The following is a 27,358-nucleotide window of genomic DNA, read 5'->3' on the forward strand; positions in this document are numbered from 1 at the left end:
TTAAAGGTTAGAGAGGAACTTTTTCCAATTGACAATCCTTGATGGCAACTATATAGGATAAAGGTTCATATTCTCCAATGTTTTCAATCAGCAACTCTGGCTAAATCATTTTGAAGGGGAGGAAAATCCTCCTCACATCCATTTATTGGAAACCTGTCAGAATATCAAAAGTTCACATCCCCAGAAGTAAACAGTCATTTAGGTGTCTGGGCATTACATATCTTTAGTCATGAATGACAGCAGGTACAAGGAATTTTGGACCTGTATAGACCTTTTATAATGGGAAACTCTGACTAAATTAATTTTCCTAATTCATTCAAAGTGTATTGTATGTATTAAACACATATAAAACCAATTAGAGGCTGGAAATATATTAAAAACAGACAGCACAATTAAGAGAGGGTCTTTTTATATGTGAGAGTATATGTGATATTTCTCTTTTTATAAAATTTATATTATAATATTTAGACTAATTAACTTCTACTTTATTGCTTGCTTGTAAAACAATTGGTTGATTCCCTCAATTTAGTCAAATGTGTGCTTAATTCATGTTTGTAAAGGTCATGCTATTTATCATACAGAAGAACAATCAAACAAACCAGAACTAGACTGATTTTTCTTCAGCTTTTAAATTGTTTATGATGGGGTACAAAGAGTGGTTATAGAATGATCTGTAGCAATTCAATTAGCCTCTCTGGGCCTCAGTTTCTTCAACTACAAAATTAAAGGAGGTATTATTGATCTCTAGAGATCATTTCTAGCTCTAAATTGTATGAACCTTTACATTCTCTTTTTTCTTTGGAAAAATAATAACTAAAAATAGCAAGTCATGAGCATTATAAGTCATGAAGTCCAAATGAACTGATATACTAAATTCAAAATGTCTAAGAAAAGTTTAATTCATTGGAAAAGGCTTATTCCTATGTTCTTTGAATTAAATCATTCATATGAGTCATATAATTGAGTTATAATTTATAATTCTATGAAAATAGTTCAATGTCAGCATTTTAACAAAGGAATTCAACAGTAATTTTCAAATATTCCAGTTTAAAATGGATAACCATTGCTTCCAAGGTTATTTGATATAACCTTAACATGTTCACAGGTAAAAAATGCAAAATATTTTTGTAAAATGACAGTTCATCATTGTAACTATTATATTTGGTCATTTTCATTTCAAGTAAGGATTGAATACTTGTGTCTATTCATAAATAAAAGAATACAAGTTCTGAGAAACTTCTATCTTTTATTGCTTTATTTCAGAAAATTTTTAAGAATACATTTTATACTCAAGTAGTATAGTGATAGTTTCTATATATTTTGTGTAATAGGAGAAAAAAGAACAGGAAAAAGAAGGTAGAAAAAAATGAAAACAAATAAAGACTACGAAAATTTACTACTGATTTTGTTTATTTTTTAATTTACTTTTTAGTAACTATAATATGATCACTTAAAAAGATCTTCCTAATGTGTTCATGAAAAAAAGGATTGGCTCTCCTTTCGAAGAAGTGCCTAATCACCTACTCTTTTTATGTTTAGTGGTTTGAAATATGTGGTATCATAAAGATTCCTGTGACCAGGAAAACAAACAAACAACAAAGCAATGGAAGACAATTGATTTATTATAATAGATGCCACTTTCCCCCCTTAAATCAGAAATACCATGGAAAAAGTAGGAAAGGCTTTAATCTGGAAATTTAAAAAAAAGATAAATTACACATATATCTATAGTTCAATGTTTGCTAATACTAAGCTGTCCAGATAATGTCATCATTGAAGCAAAGATCAAAGAGAAAACAACTCAACCTGTACAACTGCTGTCTTTCCAGGTGTGAATGTCTCTACTGCCATTATCTTTTTTTAAACTGGCACCAAGCTTCAATGCAGCAATTAGCTGCTTATTTTTGCCTTGTTCTTCACTTAGATGTTGTCATTAGCCAGACCCTTCTGACTAACATCAACACTATAGATGTAGCCTGTGAATATTCATCTTGAATACTTTCCCTCTCAAGGTTAAACTAGAAGAATTCAATGAGTCCATCAGGAAAGACTGTGCAATATTGTCAGACAGGTAAGTTGTCTGAAGTCACAGATCCTGGGGCAAGAGCGGAGGAATTAGAATCCATGGGGATAGAGTGGTGGTAGGTCAGGGAATTATTTAAGCAGTACATCCTCTCAAACCATCTGTTTGTATTCTTGCTCCTTTTTATTGTGCACCATGTTAACAAGCCAAACAAAGCAAGAAAAAAAGTTTTCATATTTTTAAAAAATGTGGCCTTGGATAGGCTGCCTTTTATTTTTTTGCAAGTTATTGCTAACTCTCTATTGTGTTCTCCTTAGTATCTGTTCCAGCCTTTCCCCACACTACCTATGCCATCAATTCCACTCACTCCAGCTTTTGTTCTCAGTAGATAACCGTGGCCCTTATTTTATTAAAATAATGAAGACTTGCTGCCAGAGCCCCCAATATTTCTTCTCTCAACCTATTAAAATAGACTACTTATTTCCTCAAAATCTCTATTTCATTTATTCCCACTTCATTCTCAGAGGCATTTATCTGCTTTTGAAAGCTAATCTTCTGCTTTTCATCTCATCACTCTTCACTCTTTCTTCAGAATCTACCCTATCAGTTATGAACTGATTTTTCAGCATTTTGAACCTTTCATTCTTCATTGTCTATTTCTCCTCTACTTACAAGCATATTCAGATTTTCACTTTCTTAAAAGAAAAAAAGAAAAAAAATACACTACTTCTTTTAAAAGGATTACCCTTTAAACTACCACTGTATCTCTACCATTCTAACATAGGTAGAGTTAAATGTACCTGATATTGACTAGAGTATATTGAGGATACTCTTCCTAAACTTGACACACTGAGAGATTAAGGGTAGAGGCACAAGTACAGTTTTCAATTCAGATTGCAGTTCTGGATAACTCATTTTAGAGAACAAGAGGATTAGTGACAAGACATCTTGAGTACAGAAGAGACCAAAAAGCAAGTGTTTGGGGTCAAGCCAAAAATGGAAGCAAAGGTAGATTATTTATGGAACAGGCAGAGAAAGAGGAGTCAAGAGTGGAAAACATTGCTGGAAGGGTATTAAAATAGAAAGATCCTTGGTCTATGGGTTTAGCTAGAAGTCAGAAATCTTGGCAGAGTGATAATGGTCAATTGGAATTTCCGCCAAAGGGGCAAGTTGAATCCAACAAAGGAATCTTGTCAAATAATGCTTTTTAATGGTAATAACTCAGGGCTTTCTGGAAAATTTCATTTTAGGGGTAAGGGAAATCACTTTCTGACTCCATTTTTAAAGGTTAAAAGTATTCTTGGAGATTCTGGTCCCATAACCCTGTGTTCTACATGATTTAAGTCGCCTGACATAGAAGCAAGGGCTATGTTTTCAGTGTATCATGTGAAATTTTCCAGGAAAAAGAGGGGTTAAATAACACTGAAATCTAATTCATCTCCTAAGATCAAGGCTGTGTAACTGATATTAACAGTGTTATCCCAGAGGCTCTGACACATTAATTGGGAGGGCCATCTATAAACAATATATCAACTTTTATACCACACATTTATTCTTTAAGTGATTAAATACTTATAATATAACTTCCACCTTCCCTTCCTTTGGACTTAAGTTGTGCTTTTCAAATTCATCAGTGATCAAATTCAATTTTTTTCATAATTCCTCATTTTAACTCTGAAATATCTTACACTAGGACCCCATCATAATTCAATTTAAATCAATTCAACAGCATATAAACTATCAGATTTGTCTCTGCAGATATTAAGACAAATAAATGTTTCAAAAAGCCCAAGCCTTTTTACACTTTACTGTGAAGTTAAAAATGTTAATAAAAAAGGTTCTCTGTTCTACTCATAGATCATAGATTACAGTAGCTCACTTCAAATTCAGATTCTCAGAGACATTTAGTGACTTGCTCAATGCAAAACCAGTAGAAAGTGAGTCAGAATTCAATTTCAGGTCGTTTGAATAAAAACCCAGCCATCTGATAAGGATACTACACTGCATTTTTTTTTTTTGTATCTGTGACCAAAATCTCAACTTCTGTAAAAAGAAGCCTTTCCCAGTCTTCCTCAAGCTTATTATTTATGAGACATCTCCAATTCAGCATGTCTATATTGTTTTTTTACATAGTTATTTCCATGATACTGCCTTCCATTAGGTTGTGAGCTCCTTAAGATAGGGACTATCTTACTTTTCTTTGTATTCTTTCTTTGTATCCAAGAGTTTGGTATGAGGTCCAGTATATAGTGAGTGATTAATAAATGTTAATTAACTGACTGGAAATCAAATAACCATTAAAGTTCACTTTTCTCATTTGTAAAATGAAAATGATAATATTGAGCACTGTGCTTGGAGTCATAAAATTCAGTGTCTAATCATAAGGGGCATTTGTGTATGTGTCTTTTGCTCAATTAATTTATTCTTCCAGAGCTGAGTTTTTACATCAATATGTAGCCTGTGTTTGTATAACAATGTTTCACTTCTTGGGACAAGGACCCTAGAAGGTCTCACAGAGGGAAATAAATGAAAGAAAATGTGCAACAAGTTAGAACTCCTCCCTATTCTCTCAAACTTCTAGAGGGCAGCAAAAATAAGGGCAGCTGTATGCTCTGGAGCACAAAGGGATGAAATATTATGAACACTGCATCATATAGAGCTGACGTCCTCTTGGAAATATATGGAAATGCTGAGACTTATGTGGGTTTATTTTGTACCCCGCAACTTGGCTAAACTTAATTTTTAGTTAATTTTTAGTTGATTTTCTAGGATCCTTTAAGTATATTATCATCTGCAAAGAGTCTTACTTTAGTTTCCTCATTGCCTACTTTAATTCCTTCAATTTCTTTTTCTTCTCTAATTGCTATCATTAGAGGTTCTAGTACAATATTACATAATAGAGGTGATAAAGGGCATCCTTGCTTCACTCCTGATCTTATTGGGAAGGCTTATAACTTGCCCCCATTGCAGATGATACTTTTACTGATGGTTTTAAATATATACTGTTTATTATCTTTGTCAGAAATGAATTTCTCTCTCTCTAGTGTTTTTTTTTATGTCATCTCTCAGTGACTTGGAGGTCAAATACCACTGAGTAAATTCATTTATAGATAAGCCTCAGAAAAAGGAAGTTAAAGAACTAACAAACTAATGAGGCAGGAAACAATGGTTCCACAGGCACTGATCCCATGGATGGCCCAGGCAAATTAAGAAACTATGATTGGTTCCTGAGATGTGATGCATGAGAGTTAGTGAGTGGAGGAAAAAGCTTATAAGTTGAAGCCAAGAGCAAATGGGAGGTCTTGGGAGTGTGTATAGAGGAGCAGAGTGGACCCTTGGTGAAGTGTAACTAGAGGCCCATAACAGTGACAATACATTAGAAAGGTTAAATATCTCTTTACCTCTTTCCTACTTTTTTCTCTACTACTACTACTACTACTACTACTACTACTACTACTACTACTACTACTACTACTACTACTACTACTACTTTTAATTTAATAAAGTTATTAAGCTCCATTCAGCTTCATAGTTTTAAATATTATATCTTGAGGAAGGGCCCTTCTATTTCTATACTTTCTAGTGTTTTCAATAGGAATGGGTGTTGTATTTTGTTAAAGGCTTTTTCTGCATCTATTGAGATAATCATGTGATTTCTGTTGGTTTGATTATTGATATGGTCAATTATGTGGATGATGGTTTTCTTAATATTAAACTATCCTTATATTCCTGGTATAAATCCCACATGGGATTAACCCTTGTGACTCTAAGTTATCCTAAAGCACACTGCCTGATTTCTCTTAAGTCTATTATACTTAATTCTGTATAATACTTATGACCAGATACAAGAGTATTTTATTTATCTCTGCACATATTCAATCCATCAATCAAGCATTTATTAACTACTCTCTATGTGTCAGAGACCATAAATGCATTTTACTTTTCTGTGTATATGCCACATCTGCCTACCCCAATCTCCTTTCCCTACAAATATAATGAAAATTACTTAAAAATACAGTGAAGGAACTTTACTACACTACAATAGGTGGATATTGTAGGTGCATAATAAATGTCGATTGAACTGAAATGAAATGTTAAAACCTATCTGACAGGGCTATTTTGAGGGAAAAACTTTGTAAATATGAACTATTAAAAAAAACCTTCTTCTCAGTTCTCTCTTCCATGCTTACTACATATTTCTATCACCCTGCAGAAAATATCTATTTGCTTGTTCAGCTATCATTTAAAACTCAACCTTCCTAAAATTCATCACATAATCCCCAGGGTTCCCAGACCAAATTCTCCTCTTGAGTTCTTATTTTTATTAAAGTTATTGAGTTCTTCAATTCCTTCAGGGCAGAAAATTCAGAGTGATGTGTGATTCTTTCTTCTCCCTTCACTTCCTACATTGAGCCAGCATCCAAGCTTTACAGAGTCCTCCTTCTCATTGTATCTTATATCTATGCTTTTCTTGCAAGTCTGTTGTCATGATACTTAGAGCATCATATGATTTCAGGATTGCAAAGGACCTCAAAAACCATCTAGTTAAATCCGTTCCTCAGAATATCCTGTAGCACTCACAATAGACATTACTTTAAGACTTCAATTAGGGAGTGCGTCTTTGTGGGAGGTCGGGAGGTGGGGTGGAATAGAACATTCTGAAGCCGTCCTGGCCAGGTTTGGATAGTTCTATTTTTTTGCTCTATTCATTAAGCCTAAATGTGTCTTTCTGAAATGTCACACTTCCTAGTTCTGCCTGTTGGGTATATGTAGAAAAAATTCTAATCCCACTAACCTATGATAGCCTTTCAAATATTCAAAGATTGCTATTGTATTCCAGGCCATGCTTCAACCTGGTTTTATATGGCATTGTTTTCATGTTCCTGAGCCATCCTAGAAACTATTCTAGGAATTCTTTTCTATATACCCTGCCACACACACATTTGTACATATATTGTTTATAATGTGTATATATATATATATAATTCGAGTGCATATATGTGTGTATATATATGTGTGTGTATGTATATATAGATATATACAATATGGTATCTAAAACTGAACATAGTCCTTCAGATATGGTACAATCAGTGCTAAGTATTTGAATATTGTACTTAATCAATCTGAATATTATCCTTCTCTTACTGCTGCTTAGGAATTATCTTTTTTTTTTTTTTTGGCTACAGTCTAGCTACTTACTCATAATAAATTTGATATGAATTCATTTTAACAAACATCTGTCAAGTCTCAATCATATGTAAAGTGTTATTCTACATACTAGCGATACCAAAGAAAAAGAAAAAAAAAGAACCTCTCCAGATCTTCAACAAACTTACATTTTACTACAGAACACAATATATAAACATATAAATGAAAACAAGATAATGAGAAGAGATAGAGAGTAACAACAACTGGATAACTAGGAAAGTTTTGCACATGAGAGATGAATCGTGAAAGAAGCTTAAGGATCCAAGATGCATAAATGAGGAGAATGCATTCCAAACATGGTGGTTGGTTGGTTGGGTAAGGCAATCTGTTGCAAGTGAATGTAAGAAGAGACCAAGAAGAACAAATTGGTCAATCTGTCTGGAAAGAAAAGTTCACTAATACTTCCATATCATTTTTGTTTTGCTTTTTGTTTTCATGTTTTCATACACATTTTCAGCAAGACCTCCATTTTCTACATATGAAATTGATCATTTTAACTCAGTTACAGAACATTACTCCTTCTCTTCACTTTTAATATAATTTAATCCATGCCATGCTTAATCCTTAAATGTTATTGAATTTTGTTTCTTTTGTCCAATGTGTTATCTATTCCTTCAAGAGTCATGTCATATTTAATTTTGCTATGCATCATTACCACAAAACCTTCATCTAAGTCACTGATAAAAATGTTAAATTATAAGTTTCTGGACAGTGATAAATCTCTAGGTCACTTCACTAAAAAAACCATTTAAGTTGCTATGAAGCCAAAGGCTACCCTTTCCAAATACATCTAATAGTACTGTGTCTAATCTTTGTCTTTCTATTTTGTCCATCTACGATGAGAAGATTTGTCAAACAATTTTTTGAACTATAGTTAAATCTAGTTAAAATCTTTAGCATTCCCACAATCTATCAATATAAGGTTTAAATATGTTTTAGAAATAAAGTCATGCTATTTTTTAAATCAGTATTTCCCTTTCTACATTTTTCACAAAGCATTTATTTAATGATATATATTTTTTTTAATTTTAGGAATCCAAATGGATATAAACAATTCATGCCTCTAGTCTTCCTGCTCTTCTTCTGCTGCTACCCCCACCCCTTTTCCTCCTTTTCATCTTCTTTCTTCTTTCAGAATTGTATATATAATTACCCATTCTATTAGTACCTTGGGATACTATTTGTTTGGGCGAAAGTGATTTGAAATCATTGAGGGCAATTAGATGATTTATTATTATCTCTTCACACTAGAATGTTTCAGCTCTTCTTAAAACTTTTTGTACTATTCTTAGCAATCCAAACTTTACCAGAGTAGAGAAGCAAAATCAGAGCTGAAGTATCTTTGCCATCTCTAGGTTGTACTTCCTCATCACCCTTTCAGTCCCAAGTAGTATTCCTTTTCCTTCTTTAATCCTCCTCATTATCAGTGGAGACTTTTAAAAGCCTTTTGTTTTCATTAATATTCTATTTTAAAGCAATCTTATTGATAGCTTTTATTTTAAAATCACTTATAATTTCCAATATATTACTTCATCTTTCCCTACACCTAGAGGCAGCCTTTATAACAATAACAACAAAAAGTGCTTTACCAAATATGTCAATCCATTTTAATAGTGTCTGCAGTGTTGCCTATAAATAATTCTTCTCTTCTATGAAGAAGGGTCCAAGATACCTTCTTATGTATTTTCATTAGATTCAAACTTTGTCATTATGATTGTATAGCATTCATGGTCATTTCACTAATTTCATTACTGCAACTTTTCTTTCTATATAGTTTTATTCATGGTATATGTATTTTTCCCTAGATCTCATTACTTCATTTTATCATTTATTATGATAATAATATCATTTATTATTATTATATCAATTATTATTATTTAACTTCATTATCATTTCATACTGTTTGCTGCATTTTCTTTGTATTCATCATAGTCAATGTTTCTTATAGAACATTTCATTTTATGGTATCATAGCTTATTTTTTAATTGGTATTTTTAAGCAAAGACACTTTTAAATTCTTTTTTTCAGTTCCACATTTTCTTCCTCTCCCCTTCCTGACCAAATAAGAAGGCAATAAAAACATCACATATTACAAATACAAATATTCATTCAAAATACATTTTGGCATAAGCCATTTTCCAAAAGAAAAGAGAAAGGAAAAAAATATGCTTCAATATGTACTCTATCTGTTGTCTCTTTGGAGGTGAAGGCCATGTTTCATCATGCATTCTTTGGAACTGGGATGGGTCATTGTATCAAGATTTGTTTAACATATCCATTTGCCAATTGTGGGCATTTCCTTTGTTTTTAGGTCTTTCCTACCTATTATATAAAGTGCAGCTTTAAATGTTTTGGTATATATGGATATTTTCTTTTTATTATGAACCTTCTTAAGGATATATATATATATATGCATATATACACATATATATTAGCAGTGGAATTTCTCAAAGAAGATGGACATTTTAGTCACATTCTTTACATAATTCCATATTGCTTTCCCAGATGGTTAGATCAGTGCACACCTGCTCCAATAAAGCATTGGCATGTTTATCTTTCCTCAGCCTGGACAAAGGTAACAGTTCCCATGTTTGTGTAAATATCTTTGCCAACTTTTTGCTGTGATTTGAAGCTTCCTGGATTTTCGTTTGTTTAAAAAAATTTAAAACCTCATTATTAGTGATCAGGAACAGTCTTTCATATTGTTGTCAGCAGTTAGCAATTCTTTTGAGAATTTTTTGTTGTCATTAATACTACCACCAAACTGAGCTCATTAGATCTTCAGCATTCCTCACACCATTTTTATGGGATTTTTCTAGCCTTTTGAATACATCATCAGTTATCTGCCATTACTTTTAACTTCTGAACAAAACTTCACAATTTAAGTTGGTTGGTGAGTTCCATGTGTATCTACATTATTCTCTTTAGATGGATTCCCTATCACATATTTCTTCCTCAATATACTTGCTTCTTGTTAGATTCATTAGGATTTTATTTGAGAGCTTGGCAGCCCCTCTTGGTTTGGTATCCTCCATATTTTTCTGAATTCTTTATAATTCCCTCTCCCAAATTCTAGAGTTGACAGATAATTTCAGCCTGTGTCACAAACTTTAAGATGGAGTGGACACTTTCCCAAGATTCACATTGTCCCTACTTCAGCAACCATTTTCTCCTTATTAATCTGAATTTCAACAGATGCCCTGATAACTGAACTCCCTTACCAGTGTTCTGTCATACTCTTTATTTTCTCCTCTCCTATCAATCACACAGCAATACTACTTCTCTTTTTCTCTCTGTCAATCTTCATCAAAATTCTGCCTACCATGTTTTCTCTAACAGTTCCTGGAAATCCTGACAGTATATATTTTTAAAATATAAGACTACTTATTCATATCATTCTCTTTGATTAATCCTTTTTGAATGAAGCACTCATTTTCATTTTCATGGTATACGTCCCATACCACCCAGTCTCAGTAATATCTTGATAATAGCAAATTGCTTTCTTGATTAGGACTAGTTTATCTTGTTTATTCTTCATATTTTATACACTTTTATAGACTGTGAAGTTGTGGAAAGAATACTTGATTACAGTCAGAGGTCTAGGTTTCCAACCTTACTCTTACTACTTATATTTGACCATGAACAACACATTAAATTTCTTTGAGTTTCAGTTTCTTCATGTGCAAAATAAGAATTTTGGACTACTAAAGCCTCCTTTAAGTTTTAAATCCATGATCTTGTGATCCTGTGAACTAAGTTAAAAAAAAAAAAAAACATTTGAAGTAGGAGTCTTGGATTTGAATCTCACGTCTTTTATTTACTATATGACTACAGGTAGTTCTTTGTTTTTTACCTCCCCGAGGTTACCTTTCCTATCTATAAATTGAGAACAATAAAACTCAGGAGATTTTTTTTCAGGAAACCACATTATAAACCTTTTAGGTACCATGTAAATGTGATTATTTTTATTACTATTATTTGCTGTAGAACTCTTTTAGCTTAGTTCTACAACTGTAGCAGGAAAATAATGATTTGGTAAACAGGATAGAAGGCACAAAATTTATAACATGGGAAAAAGTGTTAGTGTTACAAAGACAGGACAAGGAATTTCTCTGATATGAGGAAAAGAAGGGATGACATTCAAAAATATAGAAAAATACAGAGGTAGGAAGAAGGGAAGTTCAAGGAACTTAATTCAGTTTGGCTTTCATCTCAATAAACTAGTAAGAGATGTTTTGTTGATAATGATGAAGAGGGGATAGAACATCAAAAGAAAAATTTGTCACTTTGAGGGAATAAAAAGAACTATTTCTAAGTAAATTCTGGAGTATATCCAATGAAAGAATGACAAAGTGATGTTCTAAGTAAAGGTTAGGGTGTGGGGGTGGGAAGAAGAGAATAAAATCAGATAAAATAATCCCACAGCTCTGCCATGCATGGATAGGCTAGCATTATAAGAAGGAGTATGACATTGACAACATCACAAATTCAGTGAAATAATTTGGGTACAAACCAATTTTTGACTGAATTGGAATTTAGAGTGTCAAAAATGAGTGCTTTTCCAAGGAAATGCACATGATTCAAAGTTGGGTTTTAAAAGCTGATAGCAATAATAGGTATAAACTAATACAATATTACAAATCACAATAAAATGGAGATCATTATTTTTATTTAATTTAAACTTTAAATAAAAATCATTTCTAGTTTGTCTTTGAACTTTTCTTAAAATCAAATGTAATTTGTTTCCTGAAGGCTGAGACTTCAGAGGACTCTGAAAATGCCAAAGATTTTCATATACAATATATAACTAAAGTTAATTTATAGAATTTTCTATTGTAGAAATGTTGATACTGAGAGTAAAATTAAGGTCACCTGAAAGATGATTCTGTGGATAGAGTACTGGGCCTGGAATCAGGAAGACTCCTCTTAAATTTAAATCTGGCCTCAGACACTTATTGGTTGTGTGATTCTAGGTAAGTCACTTAATTCTCTTTGTCTCAGTTTCCTCATCTCTAAAATGTGATAGAGAAGAAAATGACAAACCACTCCAGAATCTTTGCTAAGAAAAAAATCAAAAAGAGTCATGAAGAGTTGGACATAGCTGAGGAAAAAAAAAGACAAATTTCTTTTGAAGATTCTTCTATTAACTATGGCATGAAACTTCTGGCTGTAATTATTGATCAACCAAGGAGGAAGGATCCTTAACAATCGATCTGACATCTAAGCCCAGATCTTTTGGAGTGGAAACTGATAAATGTTTAAGGGTCATACAGGTGAGTTTTCCTTTTTGCATTCCTGATCATAGCCCTACCTACAAGCATACTCCTTAGTATTCTACTTGGTATGAATTACTTCGCTGAATGATTAAAATATAGAAATGGCAATATTTTTTAAAATAGGCTGGAATAGGTCCTGAACAAGACATAATTTGGATGTTTCAAGGTGTCATTTGTGCTTTTTTTTTTTTTTAAACCCTTGTACTTCGGTGTATTGTCTCATAGGTGGAAGATTGGTAAGGGTGGGCAATGGGGGTCAAGTGACTTGCCCAGGGTCACACAGCTGGGAAGTGGCTGAGGCCGGGTTTGAACCTAGGACCTCCTATCTCTAGGCCTGACTCTCACTCCCCTGAGCTACCCAGCTGCCCCGTCATTTGTTCTTTTGCTCAGTTAAAAACATTTAGATTAACCACAATCCACATTCTGTACCCCCATTTAAAAGTATTTTATAAATATTCCTTAGATAATACTGTGGGTTCAGAATATAACACATCATGATAAAGAAAGAAAAAAAAACACATGTATGTTTTAAAAATCAATGAATAAAATTATCTATTTATCTCTTTATCTATCTATCTATCTATCTATCTATCTATCTATCTATCTATCTATCTATCTATCTGGAAAGGGGAGAGAGAGAGAGAGAGAGAGAGAGAGAATTAGAGGCCTGAACTTGGAATAAGGAAAAGACTTAGATCTGTATCTCACCTTTGATTTTTAGTAACTTTAGGAGTAAGGGCAAGTTATTTATTCCTACTGAGAACCAGTTTAGTCATTTATAAATTAGGGATAATAATACTTACATAATCTACCTCTTCAGATTGTTGTGAGGATCAAATGAGATAATGAATGCTGAATGTTCTATATAAATGTCAACTCATTTACTATTGTTGATGCTATTAAATGGCTGGAAATCAGTGAAACCTACAACAGACACCTATACATATGTGTGTATTTTATATGCATATATACAGATATGTGTATATATGTATATATTCTTTTTATTGATTTCAGATGTTAGATTTTGAAAATTTAAGCCAAATAAATTCTCATCCCCAGTTTAGAACCACAAAAAATACTGTACAGCTTACTAATGAAAGATACTATCTTCTTGAATTCAATCTGCACGACACAGATTCTTTATTGCTACACAAGACAATGCAACACACCGTGCCAAAGTTTAATTAAAGTTTAAACATTTGAAAGGGTGATGATAATGTTTTCACTGATAAAATATTTACCTGTCTTGGGATCGATAGAGAAATAAGGCTGTCCCTGAAGGATGCTGTAAACCACTCTGGCACTATTTCCATAGGTTGGATCATCTGCATCTGTGGCTTTGACCTGAAGCACATATGCACCTAGATAAAAGAAGAGAAGATAATAATTGAGCATTCTATGTTTTTCTATTCTGTCTGCTCTGACAACAGTTTGTTTGGATCAGGATATCTCATAGTGCCAAAGGTCAAAGGTTAAAGAAAATATATTGACCTACCTATTTACATTACACATATTTTAATACCTATTTTTATAAAGGGAGATATATCCATTTTTTTGCAATGAAATTTCTGACTGAATTATCAATAGCATTTTAAAAGCAATTGCAAACATTTTAAATTAAAGCTTATCATGGATACTGTAGGAGTAAAAATGAATAAAAACTCCATAAATAAATACTCCAAAAATAAAATTTTCCACCTGCAATACTTAGGAAGGGTTCAAGTCTCATAGCTATATTCTTAATAAATTCTAAAGATATTCAGCTTAATAATCTTTTATAATATTAATCAATCTATAATAACAAATGCATGTAGTTTTGCTTTTTAAATTAAGTCTATTCCTAAACCTATCTTAACTAACTCCTTATCCAATTAAGTGACCAGGAAAGGTTAGAGGAAATCAAATTATATAGATAATACCACTGGGTTGCCCAGAAGCAGGAAGACATATCTAATTAACAGGATAGGAACAATGTCTAAACTTGAACTGACAGGGCTTTGTTTCACTACCAACTGAACAATGCTAGTTTCTTGTGTCTTATGAGAAGGAAACATGGAGAATTCTAGGACAAAGATGCATAGTAGGTGGCCAAAGCTTTTAGCAGAAGTTGCAGCTGCAACATAGTTCTAGGCAGTAGACTTGCTCGTCATTGAAAAGCTACTGAGTGGAAGTTACTGTGTAGACACAACCTGTGGAAAGCAACTTCAAAGGCAAACTGTCTGGAGCAAATTCTTATCAACTGCCACCGTTAGTTGACAGACATATACTAAGCACTTGCCATATTCCAGGCATGATGCTATGTTCTAGGAATATAAAGAAAGAAAGAAAAAAAGTCCTTGACCTCAAGTAGCTCAAATTTTAGTGAAGGAGACAACATGTAAAAGGTTAAGTACATATAAGAAATATTCAGACTAGATTGAAGACAACTGTGAAGGGCAAAGTACTGATTTGGAAAAATCTGCAGAAGGTAGAATCTGAGTTGAGTCTTGAAGGAAGGCAGGGGAAACTAAGAAATAAAAACAATAAAGGAAAACACTTCAGGCATGAGGGACAGGCAGTGCAAAGGCATGGAGATGGGAGAGGAAGTTTCATGCAAAAAAAGCTAGCAAGTAGCTCTTGGAGTCAGGTTGGGTCTAGAAGAGACAGCATCAGGGATGCCAATGATACTGGTAAGGCAATAATAAGCTTTTGTTATCTTTATAACAAAAGTTATTTCTGGCTAGAACTATATGTGATTTCAAAAGCTGAGACAGAGCCTTTTATAAGAACTGAGAAACTTCCCACCTACAAGTTATTAAATCCTTCTCTTTGGCCTCCTCAAATGTACTATTATTTAATTTGGGAGAGCTCTTTCTGAGTAAATCCATTTCAGAATTAAAAAAAAGGAAGCAAATCACTAGGGGAAGAAGAAAAAAAAACATCTGGAGCTCATAAGCAAAGATCAGTAAGGTGGGTGATCATTCTATCTTTTCATTAAAAGCATATTTACAATATGAAAAAACAGAATATACATTTATTAAGTGCCTACTATATATCTGGCACTGTGATTATGATGAGTTTCTTGGTGATGAGCTTTTTCTCAAAGTGGGAAGACGTAGGGAAGGGATGATGATGATAGAATCAAATCTAAGGAGTGAAACTGGTAGGAAATGATGAATTGGATTCCCTTCTGTTTGCTTCCTTCTGCCATAGCTTATAGTAGAAATTTGCTATTAAGAAGAGGCAGCTGAGCAAACTATTGTTCTATGTTAAGGAAAAATGGGAAAGCTTTCTTAAATAATTAATGTCCTAATTCCATAATTAGACATGACAAATAAATAATCTGCCAAAGTTTTTTGCTACGAGTTGAGAAAGCTACCAGATGACAAAGGATTAGAAATGTTAGGTCAAATAGGAAGTATGGTTTGGGATAGTGAATGGGATAGAATGCGGACTTGGAGTTCCAAATATCTGTGTTCAGATCCAGCTGCTAACTTAACTAACTAGGTATGTGGCCATACAGGAGTCAATTAACCTCTTAAGCCACAATTTTTTCACCTGAAAAAATGAAAGGATTAGACTTTCCCTATCTAAAGTCCTTTTCCTATCTAAGTCTGTGATCCTGTGATACAGTCAGTATGAAGTAATTGTGTAGTGATTAACTTAAAAAGAATTTGCTGTAATTTTTTTTCTTCTGGTAATAAGTAAAACATTTTTTTCCATACAAAGTTTCAGTTAGTCTCCCATCTAAATTAGGTGAAAGGATTACAATTATATATGGTTATCCCACAGATTACAAAAGGGAAAAAAGATAAAATTAAGTAGAGTTTAACTTGAAGCTGCAACAATTGATCAGGAGAGGGGAAAAATGAGATACCAATGATATCTGAAGCTAAATAATAGTTACAGAACATTTTCTGAATGACTATGCAATGGACCAGTTCAGGAAAAAAATAGCTTTTATATTCTAAAGAATGATAATTTTTTCATGTAAGAAGTCACCTAATAAGAGATTCAGAATGGTGATTGATGATTTCCTTTTGGAGGGGTACTGAGGCAGCTATTTGTCTACCACAAAATAACAATAGAAATCTATGATATTCCCAAGTCATATCTAGGATGTATTATAATTGAGGGGCTTTTGAAAATGTTTAGATCTCAAAACTATTACAAAAGGTAGACAATTTAGGAAGGTGCAGAGGGGTATGGGAGGAAGGACTTAGAAACAAAGTGTTTATAATAATCACCGTATAATAAAAAAATTCTTTCAATTGCACAAACAGCATATAACACAAAGTATGTACTCTGAGCAACAGCCAAGCTCAGTCTGGAGAAGTTGATCACAAGTCTAGGTGAAAGTTGAAGCAATGTGAGCCACAATCTCTTAAATTGTCCACTAAGTCTCTAAGCCAGTGCTAGTGGAGGAAATATGCAGACTGTCAAAATCGCAGATTTTGGAAGCACTAGTTTATCCTTTATATCTAATATTATGCAAGTCTGGTTAGTGATTTACTCAGATAAGAATGCAAATATTGCCTAAATTTTAGAAATCAATATTTTACTCAGGAATGACACAAATAGCACTTAATGTTGTCTCTGAACAAAAGCAACAATAGGCAACATAGCAGAGAAATTCCTTTTGCAAAGCAACTTTCCCAACATAGGCCAACTTAATGTTTCCACATTCAATGAGAATTATATTCCACATGCAAAACCTTTTGGTAGTGTTCAAATGCTGAAAATAATAGGCACGAAAAGACTTTCTCACAAGACAGTTAAGCAGAAGAGATTTTTCTCTAAATCTCTGACCTAATACTACCTATATAGATTTACAGAATGACCCAATGTATTGAGAGTGACAGTCCATAATGAATGAAGCCCTACTGCTTGATGGTGATAACCTATGATAAATGAATTAAGTACAGATCAGTAACATATTATTGTTGCAGATTCAGTATTGCTAGGGGAAAAAAGGGGCCTTAATCCCAGAAGATTTACTTGTAATACTTCACAAACAACAGTGTTTGTGAGAGCTCAAACCAACCTTTTTGACAAGCTAATGTGATTTTGCATAAAAAGCATGTCAGGTTGACAGAGAAACATCTTCAAAATTTGGGCCACTAGGTAGGAAATGGAAAAAAAAAAAGGAAATCGTGATTAGGGATTCATATTTGAGAAGAAATCTGAGAGTTTAAAGTTCACAGGGAAGGATATTAGGGCACAATGTCATATCTACCTAAAATAGTAATAATGGTTTAAATTTGTAGAATTGACAGATGCTTCCTGATCCTGAACTTTATTTTATGATTATTCTGAAACTCTCAGAATGAACACATAGATAAACTTTAATAAATCAAATCCAACCTACCAAGATACTGAATGAAGATCCATATTGACATGGTCAGAATTATACTTTGTGACAATTGTCATCATGTCTTACTTGGAGCCATTCATTTTCCTTTATTAGATAACATCTCAAACTCCCCTATTTTTCTTTGTATTGTGTATATAAAAGTAAACATCTTAATTTTTGTTGTGAAACTAAAACTGAAGGGTAATTATTATAGTAAATGAAGGTTCCTATATACCTGGTCATAAAGTGCTTAGAACTTACTGAAGAGACCTCCAGTGATTCTAAAAAGAGCTCTAAGCAATATGTTAATTAGTGGTTAGCATCTTGAGCCAATTTTTGGAAGTCAATGTTAAATTAACTCTGAGGATGTAGTTTTAAGAAGCTTCTCCTTGGACAAGAATTGAAAGGCATTTGAAAAAAATGTACTAATTTATTCAAAGCAAACAATATTGTACTGTTGATTCAATTATTATTGTCAATAATAATAATAATAATATTAAGCTTAAAGACTTAAATCATTAACTGCTCTGAGGGACATTAGAGATTATGCTATTTAGTACTACTATATGATAGATTAAAAACCAGTCAAAATGTTTACCAAAAGTTGAAGAGCCAGATTGCTCTCTAATTAAGGTCATAGAATGTTGGCTCTGCAAAGGATTTTAGATAAGACTTAATCCAATCACCCCATTTCATAAATGAAAGAATTCAATCCAAAAATAAGAATTCACCTTATCTCATATTTGGGAGGGATTTTAGTGGTGATAACACAGTCATATAATATTGTTGGGGCTAGATAAACTTATACTTTGGATGCTTTCAATTAGTGGAGAGGAGAGATAGAAGAGAGAGGTAGAAGGAGGCGAGGAAAGAGGAATCAGGGAGAGAACAGGAGAGAGATAGAGAGATGCTGAGCAAAGGACTCAAAGGACCTTTAGTTTCTAGAAGACTGAGAACTGCACTTAGGTGTATTAACTCCCTAAACCTTTCTTCCCCTGCCCAGGCCAGCAGAGATTTATTCTAGAATTTTTCAATGTTTTAAATCTGTTCATAATTCCTGATGTAATTAGTAATTTAAAGCTGGCTGATGCCAGATTTTTTTAAAAACCCATTGGATTATAAATACTTTGAGTTCTGTATGCCCTTATTTGTGAAGATGAGTACTACAAAGGGGAATCTAAAGAATGGTTTCTTGTATACAGAGATTTAATAACAGGACAGGGCTTCAAACCTGGGTCCAAAGTGCCAGCCTTTCTCCAGGCTCCAGGTTGGAACCAAATAAAATAGAATTTCAATTAGTTTTGATTGACTAATAACTTTTATAAGCTTCCAAATAGTAGAGATAATTTAAACAATGGGAACCTGGACCATTAAATGCCCTAGGCAATGCCTGGACCTAGAGTAAGCAGATTTAAGTGTGGAATGGAAGCTTAGTAAACTGGAGGCTTCTTTTGGTGATAATTAACCTTAGGCAATTTTACTGCAGGTAATATTCTCTATAGACAAAGAAAAAGTCACTATTAGAGGCAGTTTAAGGAAGTTAAGATGGGGGGGGCTCTGCCTTCCTTCTTAAAGTAAGGGTTAGCTAAAGCTGGTTTGCAAGTGAAACTAACCACTAGCCACACTCTGTTGCATACTTAAAATCATTATTATCCTCTCAATCTTTCCCTTCTTCTGGCTAAAAGTCACCACTTCCTTTTAAGCACTTAATGATGAGAAGTTCTATGCTACCCACTGAAAATGTGAATGTCCACGGTTAAGTCCTAGGTCATTGCAATGTTCTTTATGGGAATCTAGTGAGCAGAGAGGCAGAAATCTTTTCTCAAACAGCTCCTCCTTTCTAGGTCAGCACCCTTTAGTTGGGGGAACAGGAAGAAGGGTGGATGTGTAGATACCCAAACTCAATACTTAAATGTGTCTATGATCTCATGGGACTCTGGAGTTCCTTCCAACAAGTGCCCTTCACAGCCTATCCATATACCTAACTATCTTGGGCCACTCTGATCAATGTCCCCTCAAAAGTTGGCTAAAAGGGGTACAGCCAATGCCCAATAATCTGATTACACCCTTTTTTTCCTTCCTAGAACCAATTAATCTTAAACCTTTGCCAGTAAACGACTGCGGCAAACTCATAAGTGAAATAAAAATTTATCCAAAATCCAAATTTCCCTCTGATTGTACTGTAAGGGGGAAAATTATGAGCCTGGCTGTAAATCAATAATTTTATTAATCAAAATAGTAGGAGAAAAAATGGAAAAATAGGAGAGAAATATATTTTCCTCACTGCTCCATTTAGCTTGTGATGTGCCTGGAGAATTATTCCAGAAATTGAGTCTGAACCACCAATGCAAGATGCAAAGGGACTTTATTGTCTTGGTTTAAACCAAGGGTCTCACATTGAAATGTGTGACCAGGAGCTGTGCCTGAGCTGGGTATTTATAGAGTGGTAGGCAGCTGGAGGCAGGATAGGGGGGATAGCTCCAAGATAGGCTGTCCAGCAGGGGAGAGGTATGAAAGGTGGGTGGTCCCTCCAGATAAGCAGAGAATGTCTGGACAGAATTCCTTCAGGTAAGGGGGAAAGGTCTGGAAGGAATTCCTTCAGATAAGTCCTGAGGCCTGGAAGCCAAAGGTCTGTAAGTTAGGAATTCCTACAGACAAGCCTGTTTCACTATAATGTTATACAAGAGTCTAGATTTTTAATTCTGACTCTTTCTGGGTTCTACACTTGCTATTTTGTGGCTGCCATTGGAAATCCAGCCAGCAATAAAACCTAAGAGAAGAGAGGAAAATCTGTTCTTGCCTCATTTTATCAAACCTTCATTGCCCTGCCCGAGTCTCATGATCTACTACCTTTTTCCAGCTGCCATTCTATCCTTGTCTCTAGTCAAGTAATCAATAATAGATGAGGTCATGATCTCCACTCCAGGAAAGGGGAGAAGGTAAACTTCTCCACATAATGAAGTGGGGTACTTCATAACACGAGTCCAGACACCCAGAAATTCAATAATTAGAACCATTATTTATTTATTGATTTAAAAAAAAAAAAAAAAAAGAAAAAAAATCTACCAGCTGGGACATCCTTCCCTAGTGGAAACTGTACAGACTAACATTACAATATAGCTTATATAGGTTTGCAAGATACAAGGATGTCCAGGTTCTAATTTGTCAAGAAAACACTCATCACAAATACAGGTAGTGATAAATAGATAACACTCAGATCATTCAGAGGATATTTACTTTTCACATGTACCTAAACACTCATTCAAAGTTAGTTATTTTTACCTTGCATTCTAACAGCACCAATTTACTTGTACTAAAACACTCATCCTTAGTTAGCTATGTCCCTGTGTTGTCCATAGGGGAATTTGGACTCTGACCCACCACTTGCCTAGTTTGCTTGGCCTCTTAGAGGGATTAGGTCAGTTTCCTAAATAATGCAGGAATGGATTAATCTACTTTAATTCTACTTTATTCTCTAACCTATTTCATTTATTCAGTCTACTTCAATAATATTTATCCTAAGCTAGTGTTTTTGAATTTTGAGCTGTTATCATAAAAATCCTGTTTCTCACTCCCTATTTCTATATTCATTATTTCCATATTCCTTATAACTCAGCCTCCCCATTGTGCCATTAAACCTTTCCCAGACTTCTGTGGAAGACTTATGAGCAACTATTAAATACACTTAACCAAGAGTTGCCTTTATTCTACTGACCTCAGGGTAGAAGAAAGTGGCCATATCTCTGGAAATTTACCACTCCTAGAGATTTTGATTTGATCTGATTTTAATCACTTTAATCCCATCAGTCCTCCCTGTAGCCACAAAATCAGATCTAGAGCCTCTGATTTCACCAAATGTTAGTCACTCCTCCCAGTTAAAGTTTATTTTAAAAGCATCTCCTGCTTTATAGGGGGTACTCCTACATTCTCCTCTGTTGTGTGGTAACTCCAAACTGCATTCCTCTATCCTATTAAAGATTCTTGTTGCTACTTTGGTAGTCCTCTATTTTCAGGTTGACTCAACAAATGTGCTTTCACCTTAAATCTTTCTTCTTCAGGCTTCCTGACACAGCTTCCCCCACCATCCTTTCCAGTACTGGCTCCACTTTCACTCATTCTCCTCAAATCTCTGGTGGAAAAAGGCAAGATAGGACACTTTCTGTTCCTCACTGCCACTTTCAGATTCTTCATCTTCATTCTCCATCAACAACCCCTTCTTTGAAGTATATAAAATCCATTAATATTCCCTAATTAAAATTCTGGTAGCTAGTATTTACTGATCTTCAGGACGACAACCCCCTCTTCCCCAGTGACATCAGTGCTTAGCTCAGTCTTTCTCTTCTCAACCTCGAAAGACATATTAGGGGTCATCAACATACATAACGAAACTTCTTCAAATACCCTAACCTCACAGTTCTTTAATATGCTCAACTCATCTATCATTACCTACTTTTTCACCCCACCTAAGCCATACTTGAAGATGGCTATACCATTTCTATGTTCATGAACTCTGAAATTCCCTTATTTGATCACAATCTAGTGTCTTTCCAACTTTCCCTCTATCTAGCAGTCCTAGATACTGCTCTTAGTCCAGACTACATCCTCTAATCTATCAGCCCCAAAGTTCTATCCCAAGCCATTACCCCTAATTATACTCTCCTCCATTCCCTTTATTGACTTGTTGGTAAAATAAATCAACTCCTCTTTTCTGTGCCCCCTTATCATACTGACAGACCTGCCCTGCATATCCTCAGCTTTGGATCACTCATGCTATCTACTGTCTTTACTCCTTATATATGTGCTGCTAAAAAGAAAGATTTTAGAAAATTATAAAACTGAACTGACAAGGTCCACTAGAGATTTATGTTGTTGTTGTTCTTCAGCCATTTCAGTTGTGTCCAATTCTTCCTTAACTCCACTGCAGCTTCCTTAACAAAGAAACTGGAGTAGTTTGCCATTTCCTTCTCTAGCTCCTTTTACATATGAAGAAACTGAGGCAAACAGAGATAAGTAACTTGTCCAAGGTCACATAGCTAGTAAGTGTCTGAGGCCAGATTTGAACTCAGTAAGATAAGTTTTTCTGATTCCAAATGATATTCTATCCACAGTGTCACCTAGCTTGCTCATAAATTCATGTTATGTAATCTCAACTGTCCTGTCCATCTTTGCCATAAAACAATTCTTTTACCTTTTCCTAATCAACTTTCTCTACCATTCACTTCACTATATCTTTCAAATCTTTTCAACCTTCTTTATACCTTTTATGATTCCTTTTCCTCAGTGTTCTTTGTTGAGACCTTGTCCCATATTTTACTAAAAAAATTTAGGCCATTCACTAAAAGCTCCTCATTAGCTCATCTCATATGACCCAGATCCTTTCTGTCATTATTTCTCCTTTAAACTGTATATCACAAAATGAAGTAGCCTTAGTCTAGGCAAACCTCTGTGCATTCCATTCCAGCTTTTCTAGCAGATTGTTCCTTCTTTCATTCCCACTCTCTCATTTATTTTTGACCTCTCCTTTTTACTAGTTACTTTCCCTACTGGCTACAAATACATGCATGTCTCTCCCATCTTCAAAAAATTCTTACTGGATCCTTCTATACCTATTATTTACCAAACCAATGTAATCCAATTAACATTTATTAAGCACCTGTGGGAAGTCAGTCTGAGTCCCTCTTTAAAACCTTGTTTAAAACTCTGAATATGTACCAGGGAGCTTGTGGAAAAGCAGGGCTGCATGATGCTACAAAAGAGAATAACTGAAAGTTATCAGGATATATGTGCACACACACACACACACACACACACACATATGCATATATATATATAATTTTATTAATCAAGACTTAATCTTAATAATCAGGATATAATCTTATTATAAAAGTTGTCAATAAAAGCAGTATGTAGTTTGAAACTTTTGCCAGCCCATCCTCAATACAATTGCCTTGATGTGCTTAATATATTCCCTCTTACTTTATCTTCTTGTATTTGCTTCATTATTGAGAACAAGGCCCAATTTTATGTTGTAATATTTTTAGTTTTATGTTTTTCTTGGTTACATGTAGGTACAATTTTTAATTATTGTTTTCTGACATTATCTCATCTATGTTCTATCACTCCCTCCCTATGCTCCCCTCTCCCTGAGACAGCAAATAATATGATACAGGTTATACATGTGCTGTAAAACAATATATTTTTCCATGTTTGTCATGTTATGGAAGAAGACACATGTTGCTTACACAAGAGAAAAATTTAGGAAGGAAATAAAGTGAAAAATAGCATGTTTCAGTCTGCATTCAGACTCTGTGATCCTTCTATAGTAGTGGATAGTCTTTTCCATCATGAGTCCCTTAGAATAGCCCTAGATCCTTGTATTGCTGATAATAGTTAAGTCTTTCACAATGGATCATTGTACTTTATTGCTGTTATTGTGTATCACATTCTCCTGGATCTGCTCACTTCATGGTGCATTACATTTACATGTCTTTCCAGGTTTTTTTGTAATCATTCTGTTAATCATTTCTTATGACATAATTGTATGCTATTATAATTATATACCACAACTTGTGTAGCTATTCCCTAATTGATGGATATCCCCTAAGTTTCTAATTGTTTTTTATAAGTAGGGCCTTTTCCTTTTCCTCTCTCTTTGATCACTTTGGAATACAGACCTAGTAGTATTGTTGGGTGAAAGATTTTCTTTTCACATACCTACTCTGACTGTGCTATGGATACAATTAATAAAAAGAAAAACAGTTCCTGCCCTCAAGGAATTTACACTCTATGGGGGGGGGGGGGAACATTACTTTTAAAAAAGGCAGGAAATGGGCAGGGAGATAACAAGGAGTACATGGTTCTGGGGTATTTTGTTCCCTGAACCTAAAACTAAGTAGCAAAGCAGAAATGGAGAGCAGAATGAGCTGAGATTCCAATTTCTGTTGTCTTTAAAGAAAGACATTGGAAAGAGTTAGGTATTCCACCCTTGATTCTAAGAGGGGAGAGGAGACTGATGTTGGAGGCATCAGTTAAGGTTCTTAGTGAGCTGAGAGGTGAGTTAAAAATGATTAATTTTCAGAAGGGGTGGTAAGGTGGCAGAGTAGAGAATGAAACTTTTTTGCCGTCCTCTACCAAAAAAAAAAAAAAAAGAACTCCACAGAATCAGTGTTAAAAGCAGAAAAAAATAGACAATATTCAGGAGTAATGCAGAACAGTCAGGGACAACTAGGGAGGGAGGTTTCTGACTTCCCTGGCCTCAGTTTCACAATTGCAGGCCCTGAATGCAGAAGTAGAGCAAAAAGAGAGGAATCAACAACTGGCAACATCACTTTGTTTGCTGAGTCCTCGAGTTTGCAGCCTGGAGAATACTGCTGGAATCCATGGCTGGTGGACCCTACTAGCAGCTATGTCTTCTGTGGCTTCAGCTCCAGAGACCCCCACTGACCCACAGCTAGGGCTTAAAGGAATAGACACCACAGATTCTACAGTTGACAAACTTAAGGAGAGGGACTCAAAGTCTGCTGCTAACAAATGAGGGACTTTGGAGGGCTGAGGAATTTACTATTCACTTGCTCTGACCTTGGCTGCAGCAGTAAGAGATGAGGAGTGAAAAAGGACCATCCATTGGTGAGTGTGATTGCTGAGGTACTCATGACCCAACAGCTCCCAGAAGAGTGGAGTTCCTGGATGCTAACAAAGGGGGAGGTGGCCAACCAAGAAAAACATCTAGCAAAGATGAGCATAATTATAAAAGTTAAAAAGTGGATATTTGATGAACTAAAGGAATGTCAAACTATTCCTGGGGGAAAATCCAAAACTCAGGAGAAAATCTGATCCACAATAAATATACAAAAACAATGAAAAACTTATCAAGGCAACCCCAAAGTTCAATTTATTTGATTCCTATATGGAAAAATGTCTTCTTTGGCATCTGGGAATGGGATCATTGCCTGGGTGTTTTTAAGGGGTATGTATAGATGGAAGATTTGAGGTCAAGTTGAATGGAATAGAATAAGCTGAACTGGTAGTGGGATAGATCAGGAGGACATATGATGGAATGGATATCTCATATAGAGGAGGAATAAATGGAGGAACTGTCATGAGGAAGAGGAGGAGGAAGAGCTGGTAGTACTAGAACCCTACTCTTATCAGACCTGAGCTAAAGAGGGCTAAAGAGAGAACAATATACACAATTCAAAGGGTAAAAAACTTAATATACAGAAAAATAGGAGAGAATGTGAATGGGATAAGGGAGGGACTGCCAGTTCCCTTCAGTGACTGAGGAAAAAGAGAAGATTGAGTTGAGAAAAAGAAGGGCAAAGGGTTAAGTAAAGGGGAAAAAAGGGAGAGATAACTAGAGGGAAATACATATCAAGAGGTAGGAGAATAAAGTGAGGGGATAAGGGAGGGATTCTTAGGACCAGATCAGGAAAGAATTTTTAGAATCAGACTCATCTAGAAGAAGGAGGGTAAAGATATGGGGATAAGGAAAGGATTTTTGGAAGGGTGAATAGAAAAAGAATTAAAATCTAAGGAGAAAGGGACAAAGGAGGGGCCTATGGAAAGATTGGCCAATTTGGAACTATTATGGTAAGGGGAGAAGACGAGGGAGGATTTGGAGGAAGGGATGTGAACTGGAGAGGTATTGGTAAAAGAAAATTGGACATCCAAGGAAAGCTAAAGCAGAAGGAGTGGGGAAAACAATGAAGTAGAATGGAGTAAATGAAATGTCCAGCTAGTAACTATGACATTGAGTGTATATAGGATGATTTCAGCAAGGGGAAGAAAACAGGTAGCATAAAAGATAAAAAAACCAAGACCTGACAATTTGTTGGTTACATGAAATACATGGAAAATGAGAGACACATAGAGTAAACATGAGGGGCTGAAGGAGAATATACTATGCCTCAAGTGATCAAGAGAAGGCCAAGGTAAGAAGGCCACGATCTCAGAGTTGGGGTTAAAACAGATGTAATTGGAAATGATGAACAGGGTAATTCTATTATGTTGGTGAGTACTATAGATAATGAAGCATTATCATTATTGGACTTGAATGTATCAAGAGTTAAAACATCCAGATTTTTAAAGGAAAAACTAAATAAGAAACAGATAGAAATAGATAACAGTATAATAATATTGGGGAACTTTAGTTTTCCCCCCTCAGAATTAAATAAATCTAATGAAAAAATAAATAAGAAGTAAAGGAAGTGAATAAAATATTTTATAAAGAATTAATATTCTCATAATAATATAATAAATATAATATATTTACATATAATAAATAATAAAATATGAACTATAAATATAAACAACCAATTTAACAAATGAATAAAATTAGATTAGTTAAATATGATAGATATCTGGGGAACCCCACAGATAGCTCCATGCAGTTAGTAGTAGATCTAAGTTCATGCATACCCCTAATCCAAACACAATTTTTGATGGGAAAACAATGGTTTAGAAAGCATAAATATTCTGCAAAAGTTTTACTTTAATATGCATAATACTGTAGAGGTAATC

General features: G+C 34.4%; 1 protein-coding gene across 2 annotated transcripts in view; it reads right to left on the reverse strand.

The window, feature by feature from the left end:
• The window catches only part of CDH12 (cadherin 12), a 382,411-nt gene that overhangs the window by 134,476 nt on the left and 220,577 nt on the right, over positions 1-27,358 (reverse strand). The window contains exon 3 of one of the 2 annotated variants that reach the window (XM_044657896.1): positions 13,749-13,868. The exons of the other annotated variant lie outside the window; for it this stretch is intronic. Within the exon in view, the coding sequence (XP_044513831.1) occupies positions 13,749-13,868 (120 nt within the window). The remainder of the gene's footprint in view (positions 1-13,748; positions 13,869-27,358) is intronic. 2 annotated transcript variants of the gene reach the window in all.

This window comes from Gracilinanus agilis, chromosome 1 (genome assembly GCF_016433145.1).
Source record: "Gracilinanus agilis isolate LMUSP501 chromosome 1, AgileGrace, whole genome shotgun sequence".
NCBI classification, from domain to species: domain Eukaryota; kingdom Metazoa; phylum Chordata; class Mammalia; order Didelphimorphia; family Didelphidae; genus Gracilinanus; species Gracilinanus agilis.